This window comes from Natrix helvetica, assembly GCF_964273705.1.
Source record: "Natrix helvetica genome assembly, chromosome: 1".
Classification (NCBI taxonomy): Eukaryota; Metazoa; Chordata; class Lepidosauria; order Squamata; family Natricidae; genus Natrix; species Natrix helvetica.
The window spans coordinates 342,138,968-342,166,684 of NC_138548.1; the positions used below are offsets into that span (position 1 = coordinate 342,138,968).

The window sequence follows — 27,717 nt, forward strand, 5'->3', positions numbered from 1 at the left end:
AGCAGGAAAAGCTTTATATGAGGAAGCCAAAGCTGGGAGCTAGAAGGAGAGCTGCTCTCTATGGAGGATGGGAGGGAGAGGAAGAGAGAAGACTAAGAAGAGGGAGAAGAGCCAATGCTGCAAGCACACACTGGGACGTGAAGTCCAGAAAACGTCCTTTCTGCAACCACAGTACGTTTTCAAAGGCTATTCCTATGAAGGAGAGAGCTATAATTATACCAGTTGTTTACTTGAAATCCTTTCCCTCTGCAAAATCTCAGCATCATTTTTACCTGTAATCATTGCTTTAGTAAATCAAGGCAGGTATGCCTTTAAAGCCGCTGATAAATCGTATATAATGCTTTGTTCTGAGGCTCTCTGACTTACTTGACAGAAGGAACCTACCCAATTACAGGCCTTTATTTTATTGTTTTATCTATATTCATATAGATAAAATACCCAGACATTATGCTAGAATAAATAACTTGTCCTGTTTTCCAAACTGTGTTTTTATTTGTCTAAAAATAATTAGTGGGTCATGGCAGAATGAAGAATTATAGGCTGAGGGACACTACACCAACAAGGATATGAAGTTTAGTGCCACAGAGTAAAAACAATGGCGACTACTATTTGTAGTTGTTAATGTCCATATTCCCAAGGAAAAGGATAGGGGGGTATAAATAGAGAACGGTTTTCTCAGGCCTCTATACCAGAAGACAAGATGCAAAACCACTGCAACTGGCAGTTATCATGAAATGCGACCTCTTATGCTCTTGAGCACAGCCCAGGAGAAAACACAGCAAACAAAATGAATCGGTGTGCAAAAGCCGCCCTATGACAACAACAACAACAACAACCAGTATTAAATCAACCCCTGAGCTGGGAAGAAAGATGTGTATCTGAGCTAAATCTAGCATCAATCAGTAATAGCCTCAGTCGGGATTCTAAATGGATTTTTTTTTCCTGCTGAGCACACAACTGGAGTTGCATTGGTTAAATCTTTCTTTCTTAACTATGCTTATCAGATTCAGACTATGAAAACAAACCAGAAACAATGTCCGCTCATACTTTGCATCCACTAAAAAGAAGCAAGGAAAAGGAAAGCTCTGTATATGCAGGGGCCTCAAAGCCTAGCAGAGAGAGGGAGAGGAAGGGAGAGAGGGGAGAGAGAGAGAGGGGGGAGAGAGAGAGAGAGAGAGAGAGAGAGAGAGAGAGAGAGAGAGAGAGAGAGAGAGAGAGAGACTGACTCTCTATATACACCTAAGGATTAGTCCGCCTTGAGTTCAGACTGTAAAACAGATGGCTTAAACAGGATGTCTGGCTTTCTAAGTTAGACTGCTCACCCTAGTGTTACAAATTGAGGAAGACAAGCCTAAGAACATAGAACACCCATCTCATTTGTGGCCCTCCTCTTTCCTATGGACACTGCATTTGGGTTCCTCCACCAGAGGATGTTCTTTGCAAGCCACTTAAATAATCCTCCCTGAGGAAAAGAACGCTACACTAAAAAAGATGAAAATCCACGTAAGAGTTTGAGACAGGCAAGAGGTCTGAGGCCTAACGGATCCTCCTTACCCACATCATACAGCCGTCTGTATCAGCAGCACCCATGCAACAGGAAAATAAGGGTACTGCCAGAGCTCGTTTCTTGCAAGACTCCTATCAACCAAGGCATGTGACACAACAGAATGAGAATTAAAGACCTTTGGGAAAGCAGTATTCTAGCCAAGTGCTTTTCCTTGAATGCAGTTTGGAGGATGGAGAACAGCTTCTCCTTGGTGTTTCATCTTGATCTAACTTGTATAGGATAAACCCGTAAACTGAGGCAGTATCTGTTGCAAAGCTAAATGCTTTCTATTATCCTAGGCTCACCAGAATAGCCAAGATCTGAACACCAAGTTCTGATTCCATACCCTCCACATTTTCAGACAAGGAAGCACTTACTCAGATCCAGCAGCCATATCTGAATAAGATGTATCTGGTGTAGTGACTCCCAGAGGGATTGCAATGCTCATGACGTTTGTCAGGGATCACGGAGTCCAAAGGGTAGTGACTGGCAGCTCCAAGGGCGGGGAGCAGCCGCAAAGCCTCGGCCAACACGTCACGGACATGGGTAAACCTGCCAAAGGAAAAAGAAACAATGCACTGCACTTGTGTTCTTCACAGCCACAGCCATATGATTTATCCTGCAAATCATGCTAAAGTTGAGTGAAGAGTGAGAGTGAAACAGGAAGTAGTAATTTCAAATGAGGCATGTCGTCTCTTGCCTGACAATCACGCTTACATAATTTTCACTCTAATATGGCCACCAATTTCATACCCAGATTTTCATAATGTCTCAGAAGAGAATGCTGAGCAGAATAAAAAGCTTGAAGGCCTATCTTGCAAATGTCAGCCGTGTTGGAAGAGGAGAAGAAAACACTCCCGAGGTGAAAATGACAACGGTATATATTTCCACAGCATAATTGTTAGGAAAAAAATGTAATTATTTCAATTGGAAAAATGCACAAACAGATATCAAGAAAGGAATTACGGTACCTTCCATTTTTCATGTATACTGCTGAGAAAAGCAGCGATAAATACACAGAATTTAAATATGGCATGAAATATTTTAGGCCAATCAAGAAGAAAGAAACATATGTACGAAAGAGGAAAACAGTATGTTGCAAACGGTAGTAAATGAATTCAATCTCTCTGCATCTGCCTCTAAAGACCGGGGGGGGGGGGGGGGGGGGGCTGGACAAGCAAGGAGAGGTATCTTTTTCTACCTTTCAAGTGCACCTACAACATGAACCCTGCTAGGAAGGGCTAGTGTGGCTATGGCAGACCTCTGAACGCTTGTGGCAATGATTCATTCCAGAATGGCAAGAGGAATGCATGGATTAAAGCAGTTGCACTGAAGTCATTTGTTAATGTTGCTGATTCGAAAATTACAATGGCTGCATTGCTCCAACTTGTTTCATCAAGCTAATTTTTTTTCTAAGATAATCGTGTAAATAATTAGTAATTATTTAGTAATGTCTACCCCTCTAAATAGCCTTTCAAGTATTTCCCTATCTCTACCATCTGCCAATATGCAAGGCTAACGTGTGATACGAGCAAGAGAAACTCTTCTGTCCTGGAATAGATGACAGCATTTCCTTCCAGCTCTGTACAGCCATTTGCACAAGAAGTCGGGCTCTGAATTCTTTAATGATTCCTGAGATAAATGTTGAAAGCTGGAACTTCAAACACATCCCATTTCTCAGCAAGCAAGACACGTCAGACAGAGTATCTCTTATCTGATAGGTCAGCCTATAAAAGGCTGTTATTTGTTCTCTTCTCAGTGAGGGTGGAGACATAAGATCACATCAGCCTGCTAAGAGGGCTGGGAATTCCCTTCAGGACATTTCTGCACAGTTGAGAGCTATCTGCAGCCATAAAAGGAACACCCATGCTCAGGGGCTGCATTAGACACTGTTAATATTTCTGAAAAGGAAGTATTTAAGTGGGGCATTAGGGGTATATTTGTAAATATGTACACGTTTACATGAGAAAAGCAGGTAAGGCTGCAGATTCTTTCTGAAAACTCTCTGTACATCACTAAAACTGTAAATGTGAACTATACTAGTACTCTTGAGAAAAATGCTACCTCACGTATATTACGGGAAAACGGTGTGAAAACCCTAATTAAATATTTTCTTCAAGATTTGGAAAACAGCCCAAATATGGTGTCCTTTGCAGCCCTAGAGAGAATTGGCTACCACCTGATACAAAGGCCTGCTATTATCATCCAGAAATTATCAACTAAATTCATGAAAGGAAGGAAGGATATCAAGTTCACACTTCAGAAACAAATTAATTGTATAATATTGTATCATAGGGACTTTTGAAAGCAATGAGAGTCAAATCAATCTACATCCCTGGTCAATCTGGAATTCCAATAATCTACAATGTATTAAACCCAACATCAAAAATAACATGAACTCTGCATGAAGGAAGGCTCAGACAATACAAAGGATAAAGGAGAGAAAAACAAAAGAGGTCTTGGTAAGTAAATATCAACAGCATTTTCTGGCTCTTGCAGATAGAATGCCGCAGAAGATATCCTTGAAATATTCAGTGTTAGACTGACTGGTGTAGCCCAACTGGAATTTAGCAGAAAGCTTTACCTACACTGCAAAATCAAATTATACAATAGCATGGAAAGCAGTCTCAGCCAGGCTGGGGATGTATAGGCCATTGATTTGTATAGAAAAAGGTAGCATTATAAGTGGTCCATATAAATGGACTTTCTATTAACCAGGTAAACAAATATCAAATCTAAAGCTGCCACAGTGTTCAAGATGTAAAACCAACAGAATAGTGTGATCTTTGTTTCAACCTTTATTCTCCATTGGGGGGAAAGACGAAGAGCTGGCTGAAGTGTTTTGTGTATAAAAACAATAAGACAATGAAGCTGAGTGCCCCTTTGCCTGGAATAGTCTGAGTTCAAACCAAAAGAGCTGCTCTGTGGGGGATTAATCCCTTTTGCAGAATCCCACAAGCTGTATCTCTGAATTTTCAAAAAGAAGGGGGCTGGGCTTTCAGCACAGATTGAGCCCCAGACAGGACAACAGAAGGATGCCCAGTCATTAGTATTCTCTCGTGCCTACATAATACACCAAGCACAAAGCACTATGTTCCTTAGAAATGTTTAATGTCCAACAAAGGGTGATAACATCCATCTTTTAAAAAAAGTCCGAAAAGGGCATCTTTCCTTTAAAAACCTCTAGGCTGCCAATCACAAGGCCCAGAATATGACATGGATCCTGATGTATTTTCTCCTGATCAACAACAAAATGACTTGGAAAAAGAAAAAAAAAATTCTAATACCGAACTCACTTCATCACTTGCCATTATCTGCAAAAGCCCTATAATGCGGAGGGCTCGTCAACTAACATAATTTGATGTAGAGAGAAATCTTAAAGTCTATGTGAAGCATGAATCAGCATAAAAACACAGGTCTTACCACATGGCCATTTACTTTCTCATGAAAGGAAGAACTGAGTCCATCCAAAAGATGTTGTCATGAAAAGCCATTGGGTGATATGTCATGTATTTTTTGAATATTTTTGTGTTGAGCTTGTGATTTCAAAGATGTGTACAGCTTTCCTGGCAGTAATATGGAAGTTATTTATCTACTTCTGAGAGTTTTTTCAATTTCCCAATTCAGCAGGCAGGCTTGGGATTTCTTGCATGTTTCCATTCCCTTCTTAGGTTTTTAAGGCCAATTAATATTTGGTAGATTAAGCCCATTAAGTTATCAAACATTAATTAATGAAACATAAATGTGTAATATATTCAAAAGAAACTCTTCCTCAACATTTTTCAGCTAATTTCCGTATTCAATGCTATCATGTAAAATAGCCAATTACTTATTTTAATTTTCAAGTGTTATGCATCTTTCTGCAGTAAAATTAAACCAAGGCAGTTTACAAATCACAGATTTGTAAATATTCAAAAGTCAAAAAGCCATCATCCTAATTTTCACATCTTGCTCAACAACAGTAAGTCAATCAAGTAGATCCTTGGTGTTACATTCTGGAGAACATTCTTTTTAAAAATACAGCGTTAAAATGCCTCATATTGGCATACTTACTAGTTCTAGGCCACTTCCATTAACAATATTTGAGGCTGGTAGACACATCTGGAAAATATTAAGCTGAAGATGCAATTTTTTATCCTACAACCCACAAAACTCCCACTAGTACATTTTAGGGATAAACTGGGCCTCTCAGAATATTACTTTGTACTTTTTCAGTTGATGAAATACTATCATAAAACCAAGTTTCATTGCAGTTAATTCAACTTTAGTGTTTTTTTTTAGGTAGATATTATTCCTATTTTGGGCATTTGGTCAGCTAATAGTAATTGTGGAAGAATCAACTAATGGTTCAAATCAATTTTTATAATCAAATGAAAGAATTGATGATAAAGATATGGGTTTTTCCAACAATTCTAAATGATGATATATTTTAAAAAAAATTGGGGAAGGTTCTGACAGTGAGAGAATGGTATTCACAAGTCATACACTACCTCTTTCACAGCTTCAACCAGTCTTTATTATCTACCCTTTTCTTTTTTCCCCTTAAAATTATGATGTCACTCTTCAAAATCCTTCAAGTAAACAATTTCTAGTTTTTGTTTCTAAATCTTATGCAAGGATTTTTCCCTAGCCATGCCTCAGCCTACTTCCTGTTTTCATGTCCCTACTTTCATTCAGAATTTCTTGTATGCACTGTGCATATGAATACTTTTTCTCTATTTTTTCCTTGTCTCGATACTCCGTTTGCTAATTATACAGCATTTTTCTTCTTCATACATCTTTATAAGAATACCATGATATATTGTCACCCCAAACTGAAAATTTGGTCCATGGGAATTTTGTTGGTGTGGCATAAAGTAAAAACTAAATGGGAGAAAGCCTTGATATAAATGTCATGCAACCAGAAGCGTTTGTGCATTCATAATTTGTGCAGAAATTGGAGGCCTAATTCAATATCAACCAATAACTTAAAAGGCTAAAATATTATAGAGTATTTAAATACTAAAGCAGTAAAACTAATCAGAAAAACAAGGTAGCAATATATGTGAATTAAAATCTGTGGTGTTTCTCGTTTTAAAATTAAATACTGGAATTTAATTTCTTTTCCTCATACAATTTGATCCTAATTTATATTATGGATGTCAAATCTTTTAATATATTGCAGAGCTATAGCTGCCATAATCTCTGATTAATAAATTGGACTTCATGGGGATTGGAATCCAACAACATCTGTAGGTTCATATGTAACCTACCTCTAAAACACATTGTGAAGAACTAAGGATTTTTAAAAAACATCTACTTAGTTCAAATGCAATCAATGCAAATTATCTGCTTACTTTTTCAAGCACAAAATTCCCTCTTATAGTTTGCATTTAAAAAAAACACCTAGCACTTGGGGGCCTTATGATTTTAAATTTATGATCAAATAGAGACAATTATCTTTTTAGATGGGAGAAATCTGATATTATTTTACTATATTTTCACTGCATTATTTAGCTCAATATTATTGTCTGCTCACCAAGAATACAAAGATGCTATATATTTTAAAATTATATTAGTCTTGAATGTTTCAGCAAGATAAATGATTTGTTGAAACTTGTAGAGATTTTTTTAAAGAATGCATGTTCAATTATTTAGAATCTCAGAAAGCTATGCTTATCAGGACAGGTCCACATAGCACAATTACCGTGCAGGTATGTATTAAAAATACCAATACTGAACATGGCAGTCTACTCAAGTAAACTAGCAATAGCATTTGTAGACTCATATATGGCTTCACAGTGCGTGACAGTCCTCTCTAAGTGATTTACAGAGTCAGCATATTGCCCCAATAATCTGTCATTTTACCGACCTTGGAAGGATGGAAGGATGAGTCAACCTTGAGTCTGGTTAGATTAGAACTGCCAAATTGCAGACAGCCAGCAGTCAGCAGAAGTAGCCTGCAGTACTACATTCTAACCACTGTGCCACCATGGCTCTATCCACCTTCTGCAAAATATTTACTGTAGACAAATCACTAATGCATAATATTCTCAGCTTTTTGGATGTTAATTTAAGATGTAGAAATATCCAAGGATTGTTCTGCTTCAGCATTTAGAACCACAAGTGAATGTTTTTCCATGTCATGTTTCATTACTGTTTCTTAAATTGCTCCACCCAATGCTTCCATATATATCTTTAGCTCTCCAGGTCTAACAAAGTCTCTCATTGGATACAAAGATCTCTATAACTATATAGAAAGACTTTCAGAGAGAAATAATCTGCAGACAAATATGTATAAATGCACATTTCAATTCAAATGTAAAATTCTATTCTTAGAAAACATAGGTTCAATGAACAGGTACATGATATTGGATACCTGGTTGTCAATGGTTCTTTTAAAAAGGTTCTTGAAGTAGGCATTATTTACGAGTAGACTGAAAACCACCATCTATGATAAATTTGCATAAAAAGAGGCAACATTAATTTTAGACTTATAAACATAAGGATGGGGGGAGTTAACAAAACAAGGCAGCTCTGTTATAGCTGAGAGCAGATTTCAAAGCAGCTGCCTGATCCTGGGAAAAAGATGAGACTGGCTTAATAACCCCAAAAAGTGATCCTTCGTGTGTGTTCCCATTCACTCTACAATACCTCCTTCCAAGTATCTGCACTGTGCTAATAGTTCTGGGATCCTGTGTTAATCAGATTCCACTTCTAGTGTTATGTTCACTTCTGGATACCACGGACTTCAGTCACCTTGACACAAGCTCAGGACTGAGCAATGAAGATGATTCGGGAAAAGAGATAAAAGTCTTATGAAAAGAGCTGGGTCATGATTTGTTCTATATCATCCCAGAGAGAAGGCAGGGGATAATGGCTTAAAGTTATGGAATGGTTGAATGTGTGTGTGTGTGGGGGGGGGGGGATCTTAAAGCAAAAAAAAAAACCAAAAAAAAACACAAAAATGTACCCAGTGAGGGGGTTGACCTTCCACTGACGTTGGTTTATTTGAGAGTAAGGATTTATAGCAGGGGTAGTCAACCTTTTTATACCTACCGCCCATTTTTGTATCTCTGTTAGTAGTAAAATTTTCTGACCGCCCACCGGTTCCACAGTAATGGTGATTTATAAAGTAGGGAAATAACTTTACTTTATAAAATTTATAAAGCAGAGTTACAGCAAATGCCTACCGCCCACCATGAAAGCTGGAACGCCCACTAGTGGGCGGTAGGGACCAGGTTGACTACCACTGATTTATAGTAAACAGCTTTAATAACTGTCTCCAATGTGTTAGGAATCTAATATACTGTAAAGGGAAACTTATTCCTTCAAGAGGGCTCTACTTCTCTACTCTTGTTTCTTTCAGTCCCTTGCAGGATTTCAGTTTTTGCTCCTGAGAGTTGGGGTATTTTCCAGAGCAGTTTTGAGGGAGATGTAGAACTCTGCCGAGAAATCACTGCTCTCTATTTGACTTGATGAGGAAAGCCTCATCAAGTTGAAAAAGTTTGTGGAATAATTGAATAGAAATTTGAAGAAGTTGTCCAACTTAGTCTAGTGATAATTGTGTGAACATATTCTGCATAATCATCATGGGGAAAAAAACAGAAACATAACTGGTTATGTAAAGCAGTGATTTTCTACAAGGAATACCTTAAAAGTTTTTCAGTTCTGATAGTTCTGCAAAATCAATAGAAGAAACAGTTATATGGACGTAAGGTTTAGATTCTTTGTCAAATCGCTTCTGAAATGTGATACTGAAAATTGTATGGAAGCACACAAGACAGCAAGACAGGGGGAAAAGCAAGAAAAAATCAAAATATTGAATACTGTGTCAGTAAACAAAAGAGAAACCATATTGTATTTATTTATTTCCATCCCACCTTCATTATTCAGAAATAGAAGAAATAGCAATAGCACTTATATACCACTTCACAGTGCTTTCCAGCCCTCTCTAAGCACTTTATAGAGTCAGCCTATTGCCCCCAACAATCTGGGTCCTCAATTTACCCACCTTGGAAGGACGGAAGGCTGAGTCAACGTTGAGCCTGGTGAGATTCGATCTGCCAAACTGCTGGCAATCGGTGATCAGCAGAAGTAGCCTGCAGTACTGCATTCTAACCACTGTGCCACCACGGCTCATAAGTCAAGGTGCAAGCATACCTAATGTTCCTCCTGCTATTGTCCTCACAACAACCACCTTAGGTGAGTTGGATTGTGAAACTGACTGACCCAAAGTCACCAGCCCGCACACTAAATTTAATGAAAATGAAAATTAGAGCAACTAGCTATTTTAGACACAGCTCAGACTAAATCCAAGACCCGTTCAACCAACTTTTAATAAGAACAGTCCATATACAGGTAGCCCTTACAACTGTTTAGTGACCGAAATTACAATGGCACCGACTTATGAGCATTTTTTCATATTACAACATTGCAGCATTCCCATGGTCACAGGATCAAATTTTGGATGCTTGGGAACTCACTCATACATATTTATATTTATGATGGTTACCGTGTCCCAGGATCATGCAACTAACTTTTGCAACTTTCTGACAAGCCAAGTCAATGGGGAAGCCAGACGCATTTAACAACCGTGTTATTAACTTAACAACTGCAATGATTCTATTAATAACTGTGGCAAGAAAGATCATAAAATGGGGCAAAATTTACTTAACTTACTTAGGAAGACATTTGGAATACATAGAACAGTGACACTATGGGTGTGAGGTAGATATCTGGCAATCACACTTTACAGTTCATTCATAATTGTATAGCTATTCAAGATTGCTTGCCAATAAAGGAATGAAACAAACTAGGGTTGACTATAAACCAGGAGATTTTAAAAAAATAGACCATGTTTGGATGAACCTATAAAAACGACTGAGCAACTTAAATATTAAAGACTGAGCTGAAATGAATGCTTGAGGACCACATCTAATTCACCTATTTGAGCTCCATCCTTAATATACAGAATACAGTACTGTATTTTTTCTACAGTATCATTTACAATTTAACCAACTGTATCAGAACTGAAAAATATAATTAATTTCCTTTAAAAATCACATCGACTAAGAATGGTATTGGTTAAGCTACTGGATGTTTTATTTTGCTTTTTCATGTATAATGTTAAAATATTTACAGATTCTGCATGTTTGTGGCATTTATAAAATGAAAACTGTAATGGTTAAATTGTAAAAATTCCCGTGTCTTAATCTTTTAGGTTAAAAAAAAAATCTGAAAAACAAATAAAAGGATTTCATTAACCACTTGATTTTAAGTAATGGACCATGTAGTTTGGCTGGCATTAGGAGTCAACAATTTGTCCATTTTGTCTGGCAAGATTAATTTTCCCAAGAAATAAAAGTCACAAATTATTGAGTAACATCACAATTATTTTAAAGTTCTTTTTTTAAAATCCAAATATGATTGAAAACACTGAAATATGTTGCTTTTTGTGTAATACATTCTAGTACAGGGGGAAATGCAAGAGGCTAAAAGCAAGAAATGTAGGTCCCTGCTTTACTATTACTTTTGCAAATATGAATTCCTTAAAAATCAGCAACATAAAATGAATTTTGAGATAAAAACCATGCAATAGCCTGGGCTGTACGGAAATGCTGCAGTAAGCCCTGACTGAAAGCCAAGTTCTTATTAGCACCACCAGAGTTCCTTATGCTGGACGTAGCAAATTATTACATACAATGCCACCAACCATAATGTAAACACATATTCTATGTCCTCTACAGGACTGACTGGTTGCTGGATGGGAAAGGAAAAGGCTCTACATCTATTAGTCTGGCTTTGGATTTTTCACATTCAAGGACATCATGTGACAGGCATACTGGTTGCTTGGCCACTCCCAGAAAAGGCAAACAAAACAGCTCCGGAATAAATTCCAGCAGGGATTTCAAAGGCAGACATTGCATCAGCCAGGTGTACAGGAAGCAGCTGGGATTTGAAGTCCAAAGAGCATCTGACCCACTTGAGAGTCTCTCAGAGTAAGGTCTCTTTCCGAAGTCCTGTGGGAAGGAGGAGCAGGAAGGGGGAGGACCTGCTTCAGCGACAGAACAGGCCGCATCTGCTTCGTGGAGCCTTTGTACAGTGCTCCGGACACTGGCTGCTCTCCCAGGGATGATGCAATCCCAAGGAACAAGGTCTGCGCCAGAGAAAAGAATTCACAGCCGATGCAGATGGCAAGTCAGCCAAAGAATCTCTGATGACAACACGCCTGAGCCAATCGAAAAGCAGCACCCTCCCTTCCCCACATTACCCCACCCCAACATTTGGTAGAGGACGGAATCCCACATTTCATGTCATCAAGCCGTGACTGAGGGAAGACCACAGAGGGAGGGGAAGTAGAAAATTTATCCTGTCTTTAAAACCGTTTTCTACCTCCCAAAGGAAAGGAATATTGTAGAAAAAGGCAATTTGGGGTGGGAAATGCCCAATCGCTGGTTCCCTTTAATCATTTCCCTGCCAGCACAAATCTCCCTAAACACGTACACAGCGGCGCTGCTGTGACTGGCTGCCTTGCGCCCATTCTCGGAAATCATGCAGAGACACAGGCATTGGGAACCATAGCAACACGACACAGTGTTGCAATTATGGAGCGGTAGCAGCTACTCCATATGTAAAGTTCAGCCCCTGCTTCCATTATAAGGCTGGTTCTTGGTAAAAAGTTAGCTACAAGCATTCCTTTAGCTTGGACAGACTGATGGGTGTATATTCTGCAGATTGCAGAGGCAAGAAAAAGCATGGCCAAACACACGTACTTAACCTCCCACATTACTTGTCCTGGTCTCACATGCCTTTCAAAGACTTATGTTGATATTGTGTATACATAAAGTAGTGCCTGGTTCTTGTCAGCTTACTGCATCCCCTCCCTCCTTTTTTTTTCTCACAAAAGCTCTAGGAGGTAATCTGGAGTGAGAGAGCATGTCTGGCCATAGATACTAAGTGACCTTGTGTGACTGACGGCATACTAAGAATCAGGATCTCTCATTGCCTGTACTAACCAAGGAGACCATGCTTAGCTTCAGAAGCCAGCCACAGCTGGATGTCACTTGCTGAGGCTGTTCAGTACACCTAGAAAGACTAGACTAGTCAGAGAGGAAGTGACCCCAAGGAGGAGGTGATGTAAAACAAAATTAAATGCTTAGCTCTGGGGAAATTTTCTACAGGGTCACTCTTATTGTGCTGCCTAGCATGATTTAATGATAGGAACACTTTCTCTCACCAGATAGTTTGGTTTCCATTCTTCGTGGAGTTGAATGGAGATTATGTTGTTGATGAATCAACGTCTAAGCATTACGTTCTGGTCAAAACTATTTGAAAGTTTAATAGAAGGGATGTGCACACACATGCATGCAAAGTCAGCTACTTCTAAAATAACCACATAAGCTTTGCAAATGACACGAGAGGGCTATTTCAACAATTCAAAAAGAGGTGCTTTGTATGAGCCTAGGTAATTGTAAATCATCCATTTGGAAGTCTATTTCATTGAATTTTGCTTTGAAATAATAAGAACTTGTTCTTTTAGGCAGGTTTTAAGCACTGATGATGTTTGTATGTGGTTAATACAACAATGCAGTTACTTACAATACTGTATTACTATATAACCAAGCACAATGAAACTGCTCAAATCACCTACTAGCATTTGGGAACATTTTGAAACAAATTTTCAAAGGACTTTTAAACAAAGGTTTGGAAGGCATGGAAGAAATGTACCTATCCAAATAAAAACAATTTCTTTAAAAAATACAAGGGGTTGTACAAGAAAACTTCCCTGTAGTGAACCCAAGCTGAGATGATGGGGAATCTGATTCTCCAGATGTTGCCATTACTAAACTATCAGAGTCCTGGATCATCTTAGACCTGTTCCCACACTGGCCAACCAACTGCACTAGGAAGCCCACAAGTCTCCCGGAAAATAATCTTCAGAGATGGTTGCACTGCCATCTCTAGGTTAATCTCATGATCAGCTTCCTTCAACAATGTCTATGTATGTTGAAGAGCGTAAAGTAACATCTATTGCAGTGTCCCCAACCTTTTGGGCACCAGGGTCTGATTCCACGGAGAGAGGTTTTTCTGCAGACCGGAGGGGGCATGGCTTCTGCAGATTGGGCTTCGGTTGTTTGCCCGGTTTCTGGCATGTCGCAGCTCAGTGTCTGTCCATGGACCGTGGGTTGGGGACCCTAATCTATAGGGTACACCTTCCTCATGTCTGGATGGAGCCAAAACCTACATTAGGGCTAGAATTATAAACAAGAGACAAATCTTCTGTGCTGCTAAAACATCAACTACTATACATATCCCTTAAATATTAGAATTGTATATTACTTTTTCCTTGCAATCAGATTTTTATAAATATTGTAATGTTTGGGAATGATATCATTAAGACATTATCCTCATAAAAAGTGATTTGGAAAAGTATCACCAATGCAATTTTAGATAGTCCAGGTTCTGGATTATTGAGATTCAAACGTCTGAATGTAAGTTGAAAAGAATAACTGAATTATGTTTATATTAGTTATTTAGAGTAAGATGCTGTGAAAATATTTCATTACAGAACATTAAAATATTTAGTGATTATCATATGGAACAGCAATTGGATCATCTGCAAAACAGCCATGTTTTGATGTAGCCTCTTTGTTCTCTCAAAAGTCAACAGTAATTTATCTACAATAAAAATGAAGTGGAATGGGCCTAGTTCTCAGAATTTGGAGCTGAAGAGTGAAGCATGGCTACAGCTGTGGCGGAACTGACCATAAAAGGGAACATGAGAGATAACTGGTTCTAAGGAAACTATGGCTGGACAAAATGCTTTTTTCCTAAACCTATTGAGAATTTAGTATTGCTGTCTCAAGATCTTCAGCTGCTAGATAGGAGTCAAGTTTAGGGTCGGAATATTTAGGCTACCATCTAAGGGTCAAATTCCACTAAACAATATGGTGGCACCAATCTAAATGCAAGCAGAGGCACAAAGGAGACAGAAGCAAAAGAATCCTTGGAGGTCATATATCTATTTACCGTAACTGTGTCTCAATTGCTTTCTTGGAATATGGACAGACCTAGGCTAATCTATGTGACTATTTATTTGTTAAATTTATTCAGACTAAGTACATAGATAACTGCTGAAGGAGTAACTATTGATAGCACTACTAGAACTTCCCACCATTAACAGTGGTCTAAGCAAAATATTTAACTTTAATAAGAAAAGCTCTGCTGAATCAGACTGAATACTATCTAGTCAAGCATTTTGTTTCCCACTATGATAAATCAAATCCTTTTGGAAAAACAAGACAGCAAAAGGCCCTTTAGGGTTGCTTCTTTCCCAGCAAATACCATTCAGGGCTATGCTTACAGCACAGGAAGTACGGATAAGGCTACTTATCATAGTAGCCTCAACAACTTTATTTTCTATAATATTCTACAAAATATCTACAACTATTATATTCAAACACATTTAACATTCGTTCAACTTTATTTTCCATAAAATTGTGTCTAATCCCAGTTTAAAACCATCTAAACATCTTCTACATTTCATGGATGTATTTTCATTTGTCTGTTGCCGTTCAATCTTTTAGTTTACTGTGGATTCCAATGTAATAATAAAGATATAAAAGTTCACATTTTAAAATATTTAAATATCATTTGATTATTTAGTATCTTGACCCCAAGCTATGTCACTGACCATGTTTATTCAAATTAAACTAACATCACTCTGAAATGTTGAATGCAATGCAATACTGTACATTTTCCAAAAACTAGTTTTTTTGCTTATACCAACATTTTTAAATATATAATTTAAGGAAGGCAATTTCATAATTGAATAGTTGTTTCACTCACTTTCAAAATAAATTGTTCATTATACAGTGTAGGAACTTAAGCCAAAGGAAAGAGGCTGCATCTGTCTCTACTAAAGACAGACTGTTTAGCTGACTGATGTTCTTTCTTAACTATATTTGGTATTAGGAAACTACATCTGTCATATTAAAACTGCTTTCTTTCTTCCATCCCTGGAGTACAATATATACATATATTTATATCTATCATAGAACAAATCACATCTCTAAATAGTAACCGGGTTCAAGTTTCATATTAAGGCAGCTTAACAATGGTTTGATGAATATGTCACAATTAGCTGAGTTCACAAAATACACTAGGCTGTAAACTGCATTAAAGCAAATCATGTTTAATCTTAATGAGTGAACACAGCTTGAGGTTTTTTTTGACATTTGTTACTCAGATTCTTCCTCTTTTTAAAACTTTAGTAAATAGTATGATCATAATTCAGTCTCTTCTACTGTTATTCATATTCCAGTCCATTTACATAATAGCCAACAGAATTGAGAGTTTGTAATACCATACAAATACATACAAGTGTAACAGCAAAAGGGTGAATTTACTTAAAGAAACAAAGCTAATTTCTGCATCCATAGCTAAGATTGATCACACAAATGTCTTTCATGTTTTCTAAATGGAAGTATTCTGTTCCCTGAAATGAATGCTTATTTCCCTGGGAAGGAAGAGCTGCCACACTTGTACTTTAGTTGCTGCACAAGTACTGATTGTAAGGCAGCCAATGAACCTTTCCCCAGCACTTCCTAGTCTACTTCCTTACTTATTCAGATGGTTTCATTGACTGGGCCCACATCTACTCAAAATGCTCAAGGGGGTATACATCTCCAATATGCATTTTTAAAACCTACACGGAAAACAACTATCTTCACCAAGCTTAATTATTGCATATCCCCCCCCCAAAAAAATGCAGAACATCTAATGTTTACTTTTATCAAAAGCTTGTTGGGAGAATTATATGTGTCTTCATCTGTACCTCCTAGATCCATGATGGTGAACCTATGGCACGCATGCCAGAGGTGGCACACAGCACCCTCTGTGGGTACGTGAGCTGTTGCCGCAGTTCAGCTCCGCCGCGCATGCGTGTAACACCTCTCGCCAGCCATCTGGTCTTCAGGTCTCTGCCGCAGATGCGCGGGGGGCATGCAGGGGGGCACACATGTGCGGCAGTGGGGCACGTGCAGGGTGAATGTGTGGGGGCTGCGTGCACATTGCATTTGGGGGGTTTGGGCGTGCACATTGGGCACTCGGTCCAGAAAAGATTAGCCATCACTGTCCAAGATAATTTTAAGTATTCCTTGCAATACCACTTGTAGCTCTTTGTTTTAATGGTTTGAATGATCAATGCAGTAAGCAAGCAGTAAAAGCCATCTGGTTCATTTTTCTTAAGAATATCAATTCATATTCAGTTACAAATCCTCATAGAAAAATGCTTTTTGACTGAGTAGAATTGCAGCCTTTATAAGCTGTAAGTTAAAATTAAACCAACATATAGGCCATAAGCAAATTAAATATATACAACAGGTTAAAAATGTAACTTTTGAGAGAAATGTACAGTATGCGAAAAATTTACTAGGCCAAATCTTCACCACCTCTTAATGTGAACAGTATCTTATCAAACAATAAAAATGATTAAAGGGTGGAATGAAACCTTTATCTGTACAAACAACCTGTCTTACTCTCTCTCTCATCCCAGTTTAAATCTTCCATTCCTTTATCCATTCTTTGCATCTGATGAAGCTTATGCAGTTTAATAAAATCTGTTAATCAGAATAGATGTTACTATATTCATTCTGATTTTTATTTCTGGGAATTAACATGAGTTTCCTTCTGCAGTAATAATTCTGTTTAATTCCCAACCATAAATAACTGTAATATGATTGATACATTGATGCATTTGTGTGCAAAGTAAGGAGTTGCTTTTTGGGATGTTTGTGCAGTTAAGTATCTTCGATAATGAATAAAGCAAGTAGTAAAATAGATCCTGGTGCAAAAAAGCTTAGGTAACATTTGTTTTATCTTTTATAATGACTCTACTGACTAATTTTCTTAAAAGCAAGTTACATCTGACACTAATTTTAAATAAATAACTAATTTAATATCTTACAAGTTACGACTAGAGCCTAGACAAGATTTGAATATGAAACACCAAATGTTAAGCAAATGGTTGGTTTTGCTTGAGAAAATATGAGCCTACATGTCCCAGCATGCAATGAGTTTTAAGGTGGAGTTCAACATGCTTGGATTTGTAGTGTTCATTAGCCAAAAATGCAGAGGAAAAACAAGCTACTGCAGATCTTCTATAACCATCATTTTCATTTAATCTTGTTGAAATTGACCCATTTATAGCGTGGATGAAGATTCCTCCCATCCACATCCGTCATAGGGTGATGAGGCCTCAAGCCTGTCATATAGCAGAGGCTAATATTTAATATCTTAGGCATCATTCCCCACTAACCAGAAGCATTCATGGGAATAAAATACAGAAAAAAGTGTAGTCAAAAACATCTGGACAGCAGGAAGTTGTTGATTAATGAACTATAGACATATTTCAATATCTTTATTACAGAACAAATGAGGTTATACCTAAAATTCTTCCACTTGTATGCATGATAACTAATTTTCTCATACATACTGAAAAAATAAGCCATATAAATAATGTTTTCACATCATGTTAATAGAACGAATAGTTTGTTTCACTTACAGTAAACAGAGTTCAAAATCTTAATTTCATTTACTAGCACTCAACACAAAAGAAAACTCTATCTAATCTGTACAGTGTAAGTAAGACAATACAACCATTTTTTAGAAACGGGGGTTTGCTCAGCATATTAAAGCTAACCAAGCAGAAACTGAAATAGCTTGACCAGAGCCTGTAGCATTCCAGCAAACAGGAAATGTTGACTAACAACTACATAAACCAACTGGTAGAAACCTTTGTTTGAAAATGTATTTCTGTTTTAGCTACCCTATTTAAATGATAACAAATAAGTTAGGAATAGGTTTAAGCTAATTTGAAATAAATTATTTTTTATAAAAATAAGCTATCTAAAACATCAGCAATACTACCTGTAGTTAAATATAATTCACTAAATGAAAATAAAGCATGATACTAAGAAACTACTGTGTTTCCCCAAAAATAAGACAGGGTCTTATTTACTTTTTGCCCACAAAATATGGCTTGGGCCTTATTATCAGGGGAGGGTTTATTGTTTTGGGGTTGCCGGGCGGCTGCTCTCTTGCAAGCGGGCTCCCAAAGAGCCGGGCACAGCCTCACGGGCGAACGGCTGTGTTGCGCTGTCGCAGCAGCGCAGCCACAATAGCCATGAGGTTGTGAGTCGGATGCCGGCAGAACATACTCCGAGAGCATACAACCATAGAGTGGCCACTGCCGGAAGACTCAGTTTGGAAGCTGCCGAAAAAGCCATGCTGGACTGGCGGCAGCGGAGATGCTCTGCTCTGCAGGGAGAGCAGGGCCAGGGCATCGTGAGGCTGGGAGGCGCACGAGTGGGAGTAGAACAGCCGCTCGCGCAACCCCCTTCTCCAGTCGTGCAGAGTGCCATTCACTAGCATTTCGAAGGTGCCAAGACGCGAGAGCCATGTGGCGGCAAACAGGCGCTCACATGGCTTGGCAATACCCCTAGGTCAGTGAATCGGGCTGTGCCCGGCTGGAAAGGGAGTTTGCCGGATGGCTGCTGTGCCCGGCTGTTTGGAAGCCCGCTTGCAGGAGAGCAGCCACCCGGCAACCCCGCTCTTCAGCTGGGCACAGAGCTGCTCATCAACCTAGCGGTATCCCGAAGGCGTCAAGCAACACAATCACCTTTGCCTCCCCCCCCCCCGGTTCCCGCGGCTTGAAACCTTTGGGATACCGCTAGGTTGGTGAGCGGCGCTCTGCCTGATCGGAGGTGGGAGGTTGTCCGGGGGGCTTATTTGCGGGCAGGGCTTATATTTTTGCCTACCAGAAAAATGTGGCATGGCCTTATTATCAGGACATGTATTTTCGGGGTACTGTACTGCAACTTCAGTGTCATGAACCAAGTTCCAAAACTAATGCTCTGGCTCTGAAAACAATCTTCTAAAAAATTTACAGCAGCTTTAACACAACTTCCTTGCCAACTTGATAAAACTGTTCATTTTTCAATAGGCATTTAAAGAAATGTGCAAGCCCAGTACATATCAGATTCCAACCTATATCATTCTATCCTTGTTTGCAAATTTAAATGGCAGAACTATGAAGGAACAAACATTTGATTCTAGATGGTTCCTCTAATTCTTCACTTTAGTTGACTTTATAAAAACATGCAGACAGTGTAGTACACAGTGCAATCTACTGCAGTAAATGACAGGTATAAAATTAATCCATTTTGTCCAAATCTGTCTTTGGTTACAAATCTCATGATAACATTGACAAATAGCTAATTTTTATCTCAAATTCAAAGTGAGAATTACAAGGTACACTACAGTACAATGATGGAAAGGCAACATAAATTGTCATAAGTCATTCAGGAAACATAGCAAGAATTTTGAGATCGGAAGGAAATAACAAAGTTGTGACCATTTTTGACAAAGAACAAAGGAACTGACTAGTATTAACTTAACAGCTTGCTTCTCAAAAACAATTTAATAGATGATAGAATAAGGCATATTTCTTGGACTTTTGTCCCAAGTTATCACACGTGATTTATATGTAAGACACTAAGTTATATAATATAGGTCATAATATAACTATACAAACTTTTTTCTTGGACTGGACTTTACAGAGAATATATGTGAGAGTATGACAATGCAAGTTAAAGTGTTCATTTGCTTATTCTAAAGTCACTTGCTTAGTCGTCCTATTCTCTATGGATATAAATTAAAATAAACATTTCTAAACATCAACTTATATTAGGTAAAAAGCTTACCAAAATGTTTTCCCATAACTTGAAAGACTGGCTATCTAATTTCAAATTACCTTGATTTGCATGGCATATAGGAAAGCTCAGTTTAGACTAAATATGTCTCATTTATGGCTAAAAGCCACCATATTTAATCTGCATTTTCCTGAAACTGTTTTCAAGGCACAAAATCAATTCCAACAGACCCTGAGGTTTATAAGAATTGTATTTTTAAAATTATTTATATTTTTATTAATTTTAGACTTCTTATCCCACTTATTATTTTTATATATAACTTAAAGCAACAAACATATAATTTCCTATTTTCCACACTACAACCTTCTGCAGTGAGTTTGGCTGAGAGTGAATGGCTGGCCCAAGGTCACCTAGTTGACTTCCATGTCTAAGACAGGACTAAAACTCCTATTATCCTAGTTTTTAGCCTGATGCCTTAACCACTAGACCGAATTGGCTATTTTTGCATAAAATAAAATAAGTTAGAATTTAAATACGAGATAAACGTTTTAAAGACATCTAAACATTTCCTTTTAAATGTTCAATTATTTAGTTCAACTGTCTTTCTATTCATAGTATGAGTTTTTAGTGAGAGCAATCAGTCAGAGGTTTACTTTTAAGCTACAAGTTTCTTTTTAAAAAATATTTTTTCAATACGAATCATTGGAACAGAAAACTATAACAAATTTAATCTCTGTGGAAATAATATGAATGTACAAGCCTTCAGCACAATGCTTTGGTAAAAGGAGGGCATCTATGAAAATTTTAAATCATGAAAAAATTAACTTGAATATTCTGCATTATTTGGCTATATTTTAAAAGTAGACTAATATTCTTAGCAATTTAGTCAAGTCCTACCCTTAGGCTGAGTCCAGTAGAACAAACATTACTTCTGAATACTATTAATGGGAATCCACTACAGTAGAAAAATGTCAAACTTCATTTATGTGACCTGAAGGCTATTCATCTAGCTACCAATAGGCTTAAAATGTTCAAAAGGCAAGTTATATATTCCGAAGTATGGGAAAGCCTTCTGTTTTCAGCCACCTGGACATATAGAAATATATATTCAAGCTCTATAGTCAAATCAGATTTAGTTATTTTCAAATTTGCTATGAGATCTTTGATAATAACGCTCCATCTTTGCAGTGAAACCAACAACTAGAAAATATAAAAGATGTCCATTCCTTTGGCAGAGAGAAATATCACAAAAGCAGACAGGAATAGTCTCCATTAAGAATATTATATCAAGCAATATACCAAGATATAGGTTCTCTGTATACTTTACATCAAATTACAGTCTCAAAAATGCAATCCAAAATTTCAGTAGCTCCGCTTGCAAGTACTCAAAATTAGCTTCTTAACTTAAAGTTTAAAAAAAGTTTAGGTCACATGATTTATTTAATGTAGACAGCCCTGGTAAAGAAACTAAAAATGTGACAATTATAGTAGTTAAAGTACATTTCTGTTTTTAAGGCAAACAAATTTAAGCTGGCAACCATTTTTAGTTAAAGTATTTAATAGTTACTTGAAATGTTCATTTAGTTTATTCCAGTTTATATTTTAGATTTTGTAAATCTCCCCCCCCCCCCAATTAGATATACAGGTGAGTTGCAATCAACTCTCCAGCTCTAAGAAATATTCCAAAACAGTACTTCTGTTACTATATTCTAATTCTATATTCTACAGATATTCATATATCTGTAATGTGAATTACACATTATTATTCTACATTCACATTACAGCAATGTGCTCTCTGGATAACAAGAGTAGTGTTCCAGAATTATCTTTAATATAAATCAGATACGTTAGCAGGGTGAAGAGAGAGTTGGCTATACAAACTTGATAAATAAATATCTTTCCAATTTTCCAAATCTTGTGCATTTCATTCAGTTCCTCATTCCTTCACATTAGGATAGAAATGATTAAATCATTTCTACTGGTTTCTACCATCTTAATTTTTATAAACATGATTAGAAGTTCCAAAACAATGCATTGCTATAGTTTCAAGAATCACAGTGTCTTCAAAGTTTAAGGATTTATTAAGGACCTACATAGCCTCTTGGACAAGTTGGTACACTTGAAATTCAGTGAGTGTTCTTACAAAATGGCTGCTATGTGAGTTTCCCAGTTCACAAATGATAATCAAGGAAGGTGTCTGGTTCTCAAATGCTCACATTTTTTTGGGAAGGAAAACTGGTGAAACTGCTGTCAACTACTTTTCCTAGTCCCCAAGGATGCAACTTGTTTTTTAAAACAAAGCTTTAGGTTGAAGCCATCCTCCATTTCAAATTTCTAAGGAAGCCTCAGCCATTCTTTGAAGTAAATATCAAGTTAAAGGTTTTATGTTTTGCTTTGCAGAAAGAAGCTGTAGCAGGGGAATAGGCAGGCACTAGGGATGAGTCAGTGGCCACTTTGGTATCAATGGGCATCAAGCTGCCTCCCTTCGTTAGGAGCCCCATCGACTAAGCTTATAATCTCATGTTTCATTTAATATTTTCATTGTGGTTCCTGTGATTTCAGGAAAGAAAGGTAATTCAATTTTAAATGACAAGAGGGATGCAGTTCAATCAGTATAGCTTTCTTGGTAAACTGTTAATTAGTGACCATGCTGACAAAAACCAAGAATGTTCATTATGATTAAAAATAGCAATAACTTATAACAGGGATATTAAACTCAAGGACTAAATTCCTCACCCAATAGATCCCAGGGAACCATTCCCCACCTGTATCATCCAGGTATTTATCCACCTGAATCACAGACTCATTGTTCCTTCCCTGCATTTCTTTTTGCTTTTTACATTTTTAAAGACCAAGTATAATATCTAAACATAAAGTTATCTTCCATTACAAAAACAAACTAGAAACAAAGCACTGAACGATAAACATAGGAGACAAAATTCCCTACTGAATGTATTGATACCTGCTAGTTGAGGAGGTTAATATGAAGATAAGGCAAGAAGAGTATGATATAACACTGTAGCCCTGAAATTAGCCGAATGGTTTCTTTGGAATGGTTAATAGTTTTAAACTGAAGACCTCTAAAAGTTAAGGCTTCATTTCTATTGGCTGTCATTTACTGTACCTTATCTTTATAAGTGTGCTAAAATCAAGATGCTGATTACAGGGAAGTTATGTTATAAGTACGGTAGTTCTAGTTTCAATTTGAACAGAACACGGAGCCACTCACTACATTTCAATAGAATTCACAAATAAAACAACACTGAGCACCAATTTAAATTCTGCACACTGCCATTTTAAAGGCTGAAACTGTTTTGGAGAAGAGAATGGAGCTATGTATTTCTGCTACTATGCTTTATAGTTTTCCCTTTTCTCAACCACTGAAGAAGTTACTTCCAAAAAAACACCGATACCATTACTGCCTGAAGGAACCCTCCCCTTACACCATTCCTACGACGAAAATCAGGCCTGTGTTTTATTACCATTTAATTGCCACTTCGGCACTATGTCTCCTGATAGACCAAGCAGGCCACCAAGTATCAAGAAAGGATCTAAATTCCCTTAGCAACTATCAGAGCTTTCTTAGGAAAGTCCACTCTACCTTGTTTGTCTCTGGAATGAAACTAGGATAAATATCATGTTTTGAGACTTTTGTATAGTAAGTCTACAAGATTTTGAAACTGGACAGTAACATTAAGCACCAGAAAGATACTATAACCATTGTTTTGCACTTATAAGGAGGATATCAGATATAAAACCTGGCTTAAGCAATTCAGCATATACTTCTTGTCTAGCTAGATGGGTAGGTGTAATTCCCCTTCACATTCATGAGACTATGATCTTATGACATTTGGAAGGGCAAGATGTGCCATATTTTGGCTGCACATGCCATGAATGGAAAATCTTCTCAGTGCAAGACTTGTGTCTGCTGTACACACCCATTACACAAAGCAGAAATTCCTCTCAATAAGGCAAGTGAGGCCCAGGCAAAGCAAGGGGAGGAAAGAGACCTACAAACAATAAGGAAAGCATCTGGCTCTCTGTTTACTGGAGGGAGGGTAAAGTCAGAGAGAGACTGCAGCTACAGGGACTGCATCTCTCTCACTTTAGGAATAGAGTATCTGATCAATTCTCACGATCTTGGATCTTGCAAATGAGAGAGAAGACACGTCTTGATTTCTAAACGACATCCAAATGAAATTCAGGAAAAATATTTCTGCAGGGAGTAGGAAAAGACATCTTCTGGTTCCGAATTTCATGCCCTAATGAAGAATCCCTTTTCAGTACGTGAACCAGCCATCTCCTAAGTGCAGCACTAATGGAGGTTGTGCTGTTGTCCTTCCCTAGAGACAGCAGCCAACACTGTTGAAGCTTCTCACGTAGCAACCAAAGCTCCAGAGCCAACATTAGCTGCTTGTCACTGCCTTGAACACACACCCACAGGACACAAGGCAAAACACCCTCCTCAGTCACCTCTGTGCTGTAAGAGACAGCTGCAAAACCTACTTCCCAGGGAGCTGTGTTCGTGTGTGGGAGGGGCAGTGTCTGATGTCACCTTCATAGGTGAAAAGGGATAATCCTACACACCATTAAGGAAGTAATACAACTTTGTCTTGCCGTGACCCATATCCACAGTCCCCCACAGAAGGCTCAATTAGAAAACGTTTCTGCAAGCCAAAACAGATATTTGTAAAAAAAAAATGGAACTGCAGTCTCACCCCCCTCCAAAACAAAACCAATATATTCTACTGTTCTGTACCTCTGCCTATGAACCTGAAATACTACCAGGGAAAGAATTTGCAGGAGGCCCACCCCGCAAGGGCTATTATTTAAAGAAGGAAACTAAAGCAGAAGGAAACTAAGTAGTATATTTCTGTTCTTTATTGCAAAGATCTCACTAAACAGGGGGTGTGAGAAAGCTACTTCTTTGGTACAGGAAACACCCCCCCCAATTAATTGTATGCACCAAAATGTCTCACAGCAATTCATTTCTTAAAAGATTCTCTGCCTTCACAAACCCCTTCCCTCAAAACCAAATCATCTTCCTCCAATTCAAAAAAAAAAACTCCTCACAAACACAAGACAGCTCTGTTTTAAGTCCTAAGCTGCTGGTGGCACGAAGGACAACTGTTGGGAGACTAGGGGCTCCAACGACCTTGCTCCAGCACTACTGCTGTGTTTACAAGGGAACCAGAGTTGCCAGTTAAAAAAAGTGCTGGGATCCAGACGTGCCAACCGAAAGCAGAGCTTCCTTAAAAAAAAGAAACTGTGTACGTACACACACACACATACACACACGACAAACGACGAAAATCAGGCCACATATTCGGCTTCGAACCGCAGAGAGGGGAAATAAAGAAAGAAGGGGAAATGAAGAGAGAGAAAGGGACGATTAAAGTGCTCCACCATGGCTTACACGAGCACCATGAGAAAGCAGAAAATGCAGGTCAAACACCTCCTCCCCCACTGCCTGAAGGAGCCAGCAAGTCAGAAGCAGACAGCGAGGAGGGAGGGAAGGAAGGAGCAGCTCAGGGGAAGCTGTTTCAGCACATGGAGGAGGAGGAGGAGGAGGAGGAGGAAAGGAACGAGGGGAGGCAGCGGTGAACTCGCCCAGGAGTCACACACACACACACACACACACTTTCCTGGCACACCAGCTGCTTGGAAGCGGGAGCCCCCCAACTCCCCTCCCTTCGTCCCAAACGAAGAATTTCCCCACGTTTCCCTCCCCTCAAGATCTCCCCCATATAATGCGTGTGATCGGGCTGGCTGGTTCCCACCGGCTGCACCCAAGTCTGGGAACCGAGATACCCTACATACACAGTGCATGCACTGGGATCCCTTCATCCGCCCTCCCTCCCCCCTTCCTTCCTTCCTCCCCACCCCCCACGTTCTCCTTTCCTCCATACAACCAACCACCCCCAGAGCCACACACGCCCTTTCCACCAACACCAGCTCCATCAGCCACCCCCCTCCCCAAAATCAAGACAGGTGGAGGTGGTGGGGGAGGGGAAGAGAGCAAGACTGCCTGCCATAATGCAGTGTGTGTGTGTGTGTGTGTGTGTGTATTCTCATCCCCAGCCCCAGAGGGAAGGTGGGGGGATGGGTGGGAGCAAAACGGAAAGCAGCCCTACCTTCGCCCCCCTCCCCTCCCCGACTTCCCTCCATGCGGGGCTCGGCGGGGATTCCCCTCCAGCCTTCCTCTCCTCTCTTCCCCCCCCCCCACCTTATCCCCTCACACCCCTCTCTCTCTCCTTGCACTCAGATGCCTCCCAGGCTAGGGAGACGCAGGGATATGGGAGGCAGACCTCGGCTTTCCTCCTCTTCTTCCTTCCCTCCACATAAAATGCATGGGGGGCCCCTCCATTTCCCCTGGAAAAGCGAATATTTTTAATACTTTGCTCCCCACCCACCCCCTACCACACGTACCCTTCCTCAAGCGGGGATTCCTAGGGTTGTGAAGCTGAGGAAGGAAGGCGGGAGGCAGCGTGCGTGAGAGAAGCGGCCCGAGGGCTTGGAAGAGAGGAGATAACCCGCAAAAAAAAAAAGGCCCCCTCTAAGTTTTCCCGCCCCTCCCCCTCCACGTCCCCCTTCTCCCAACAGTGGCCCCTTCGGCTCACAGGCACCTTTCCTCTTCTTCAATTGCTTTGGCTGACCTGTCCGGCCCGTTGCTCGGGCCCCCGGCGTTAGGCCCTGCTCGGCGCCACGGCGTTTCCTAGAGAGCTGGCCGGACCGAAAGCCTCAGCTCCACAGAGCAACAGCTACGGGAGCCCCTCCCCCTCCGCGGCAACAGTGAGCAGCCAACAGCTCCTCCTCAGCAGGCCGGGCGGAAACGGCACTGAGCGCACGGGGATTCCCAGCGCTGGCGCCAGGGGCGCCCCAGGCACGCCCACTGGGTCGATTCATTGGCTGGCCTGTCCGCACGATCTCCACCCACTTCATTCTCTCAGCAACACCTCCTGACTCTTCCCCTCCTCCTATTGGCCACGTTTATCCTCCTTCTCTAGGAAAAACGGCCCCTCCCCTTCGGCTCTCTGTAACCCGAGCGTCTCGGGCAACCTCCGCCCCGCCTTAACAGAACCATGACTTCATTGGTTACTGGAGCTGCCACTCTTCCGCGTCCGCCTCAGCAGCGCTATAAAAATAAAGTGCGGGTCGTTCCCCACTTTCACAACCGAGCCAACGAGGTGAGCGCCTGGTTGTTTAGAGGAGTAAAGGCGGAAAAGAATTGGAAACGGTTCTCGCTTTCTCTCTCTCTTTTTACACCGGAGAGCCCGGCTCGTCTCCGCGCCTTTACGCACGTGGGGCTGCTTGCCCTACGTGCTCAAGGGCGAGGCGATCCTCTGATTGGTTCGTCGTGGCCAGTCCCATGTGGAGGCCGAGCGCTGCTTGGGGACACGTGGCATGGGGAAAGAGCGAACGGGAGGGGGGCGGTTTCAAGCGCTGGCTTTGGAAAGCCCTCCGTGCATGCGCACT

General features: G+C 39.6%; 1 protein-coding gene across 3 annotated transcripts in view; it reads right to left on the minus strand.

Moving 5' to 3' along the window:
* SETD5 (SET domain containing 5) overlaps nucleotides 1-27,063 on the minus strand; it is a 73,270-nt gene extending 46,207 nt beyond the window's left edge. For 2 of the 3 annotated variants that reach the window (XM_081937033.1, XM_081937031.1), the window contains exons 1-2: nucleotides 26,898-27,063; nucleotides 1,924-2,098 (exon numbers count right to left, since the gene is read on the minus strand). In XM_081937033.1, the coding sequence (XP_081793159.1) occupies nucleotides 1,924-1,994 (71 nt within the window). In that variant the 5' untranslated portion in view covers nucleotides 1,995-2,098; nucleotides 26,898-27,063. Of the gene's footprint in view, nucleotides 1-1,923; nucleotides 2,099-26,867 lie in introns of all 3 variants that reach the window. The other variant, XM_081937032.1, reaches the window with a different exon arrangement.
* Nucleotides 27,064-27,717: the final 654 nt, after the last annotated feature.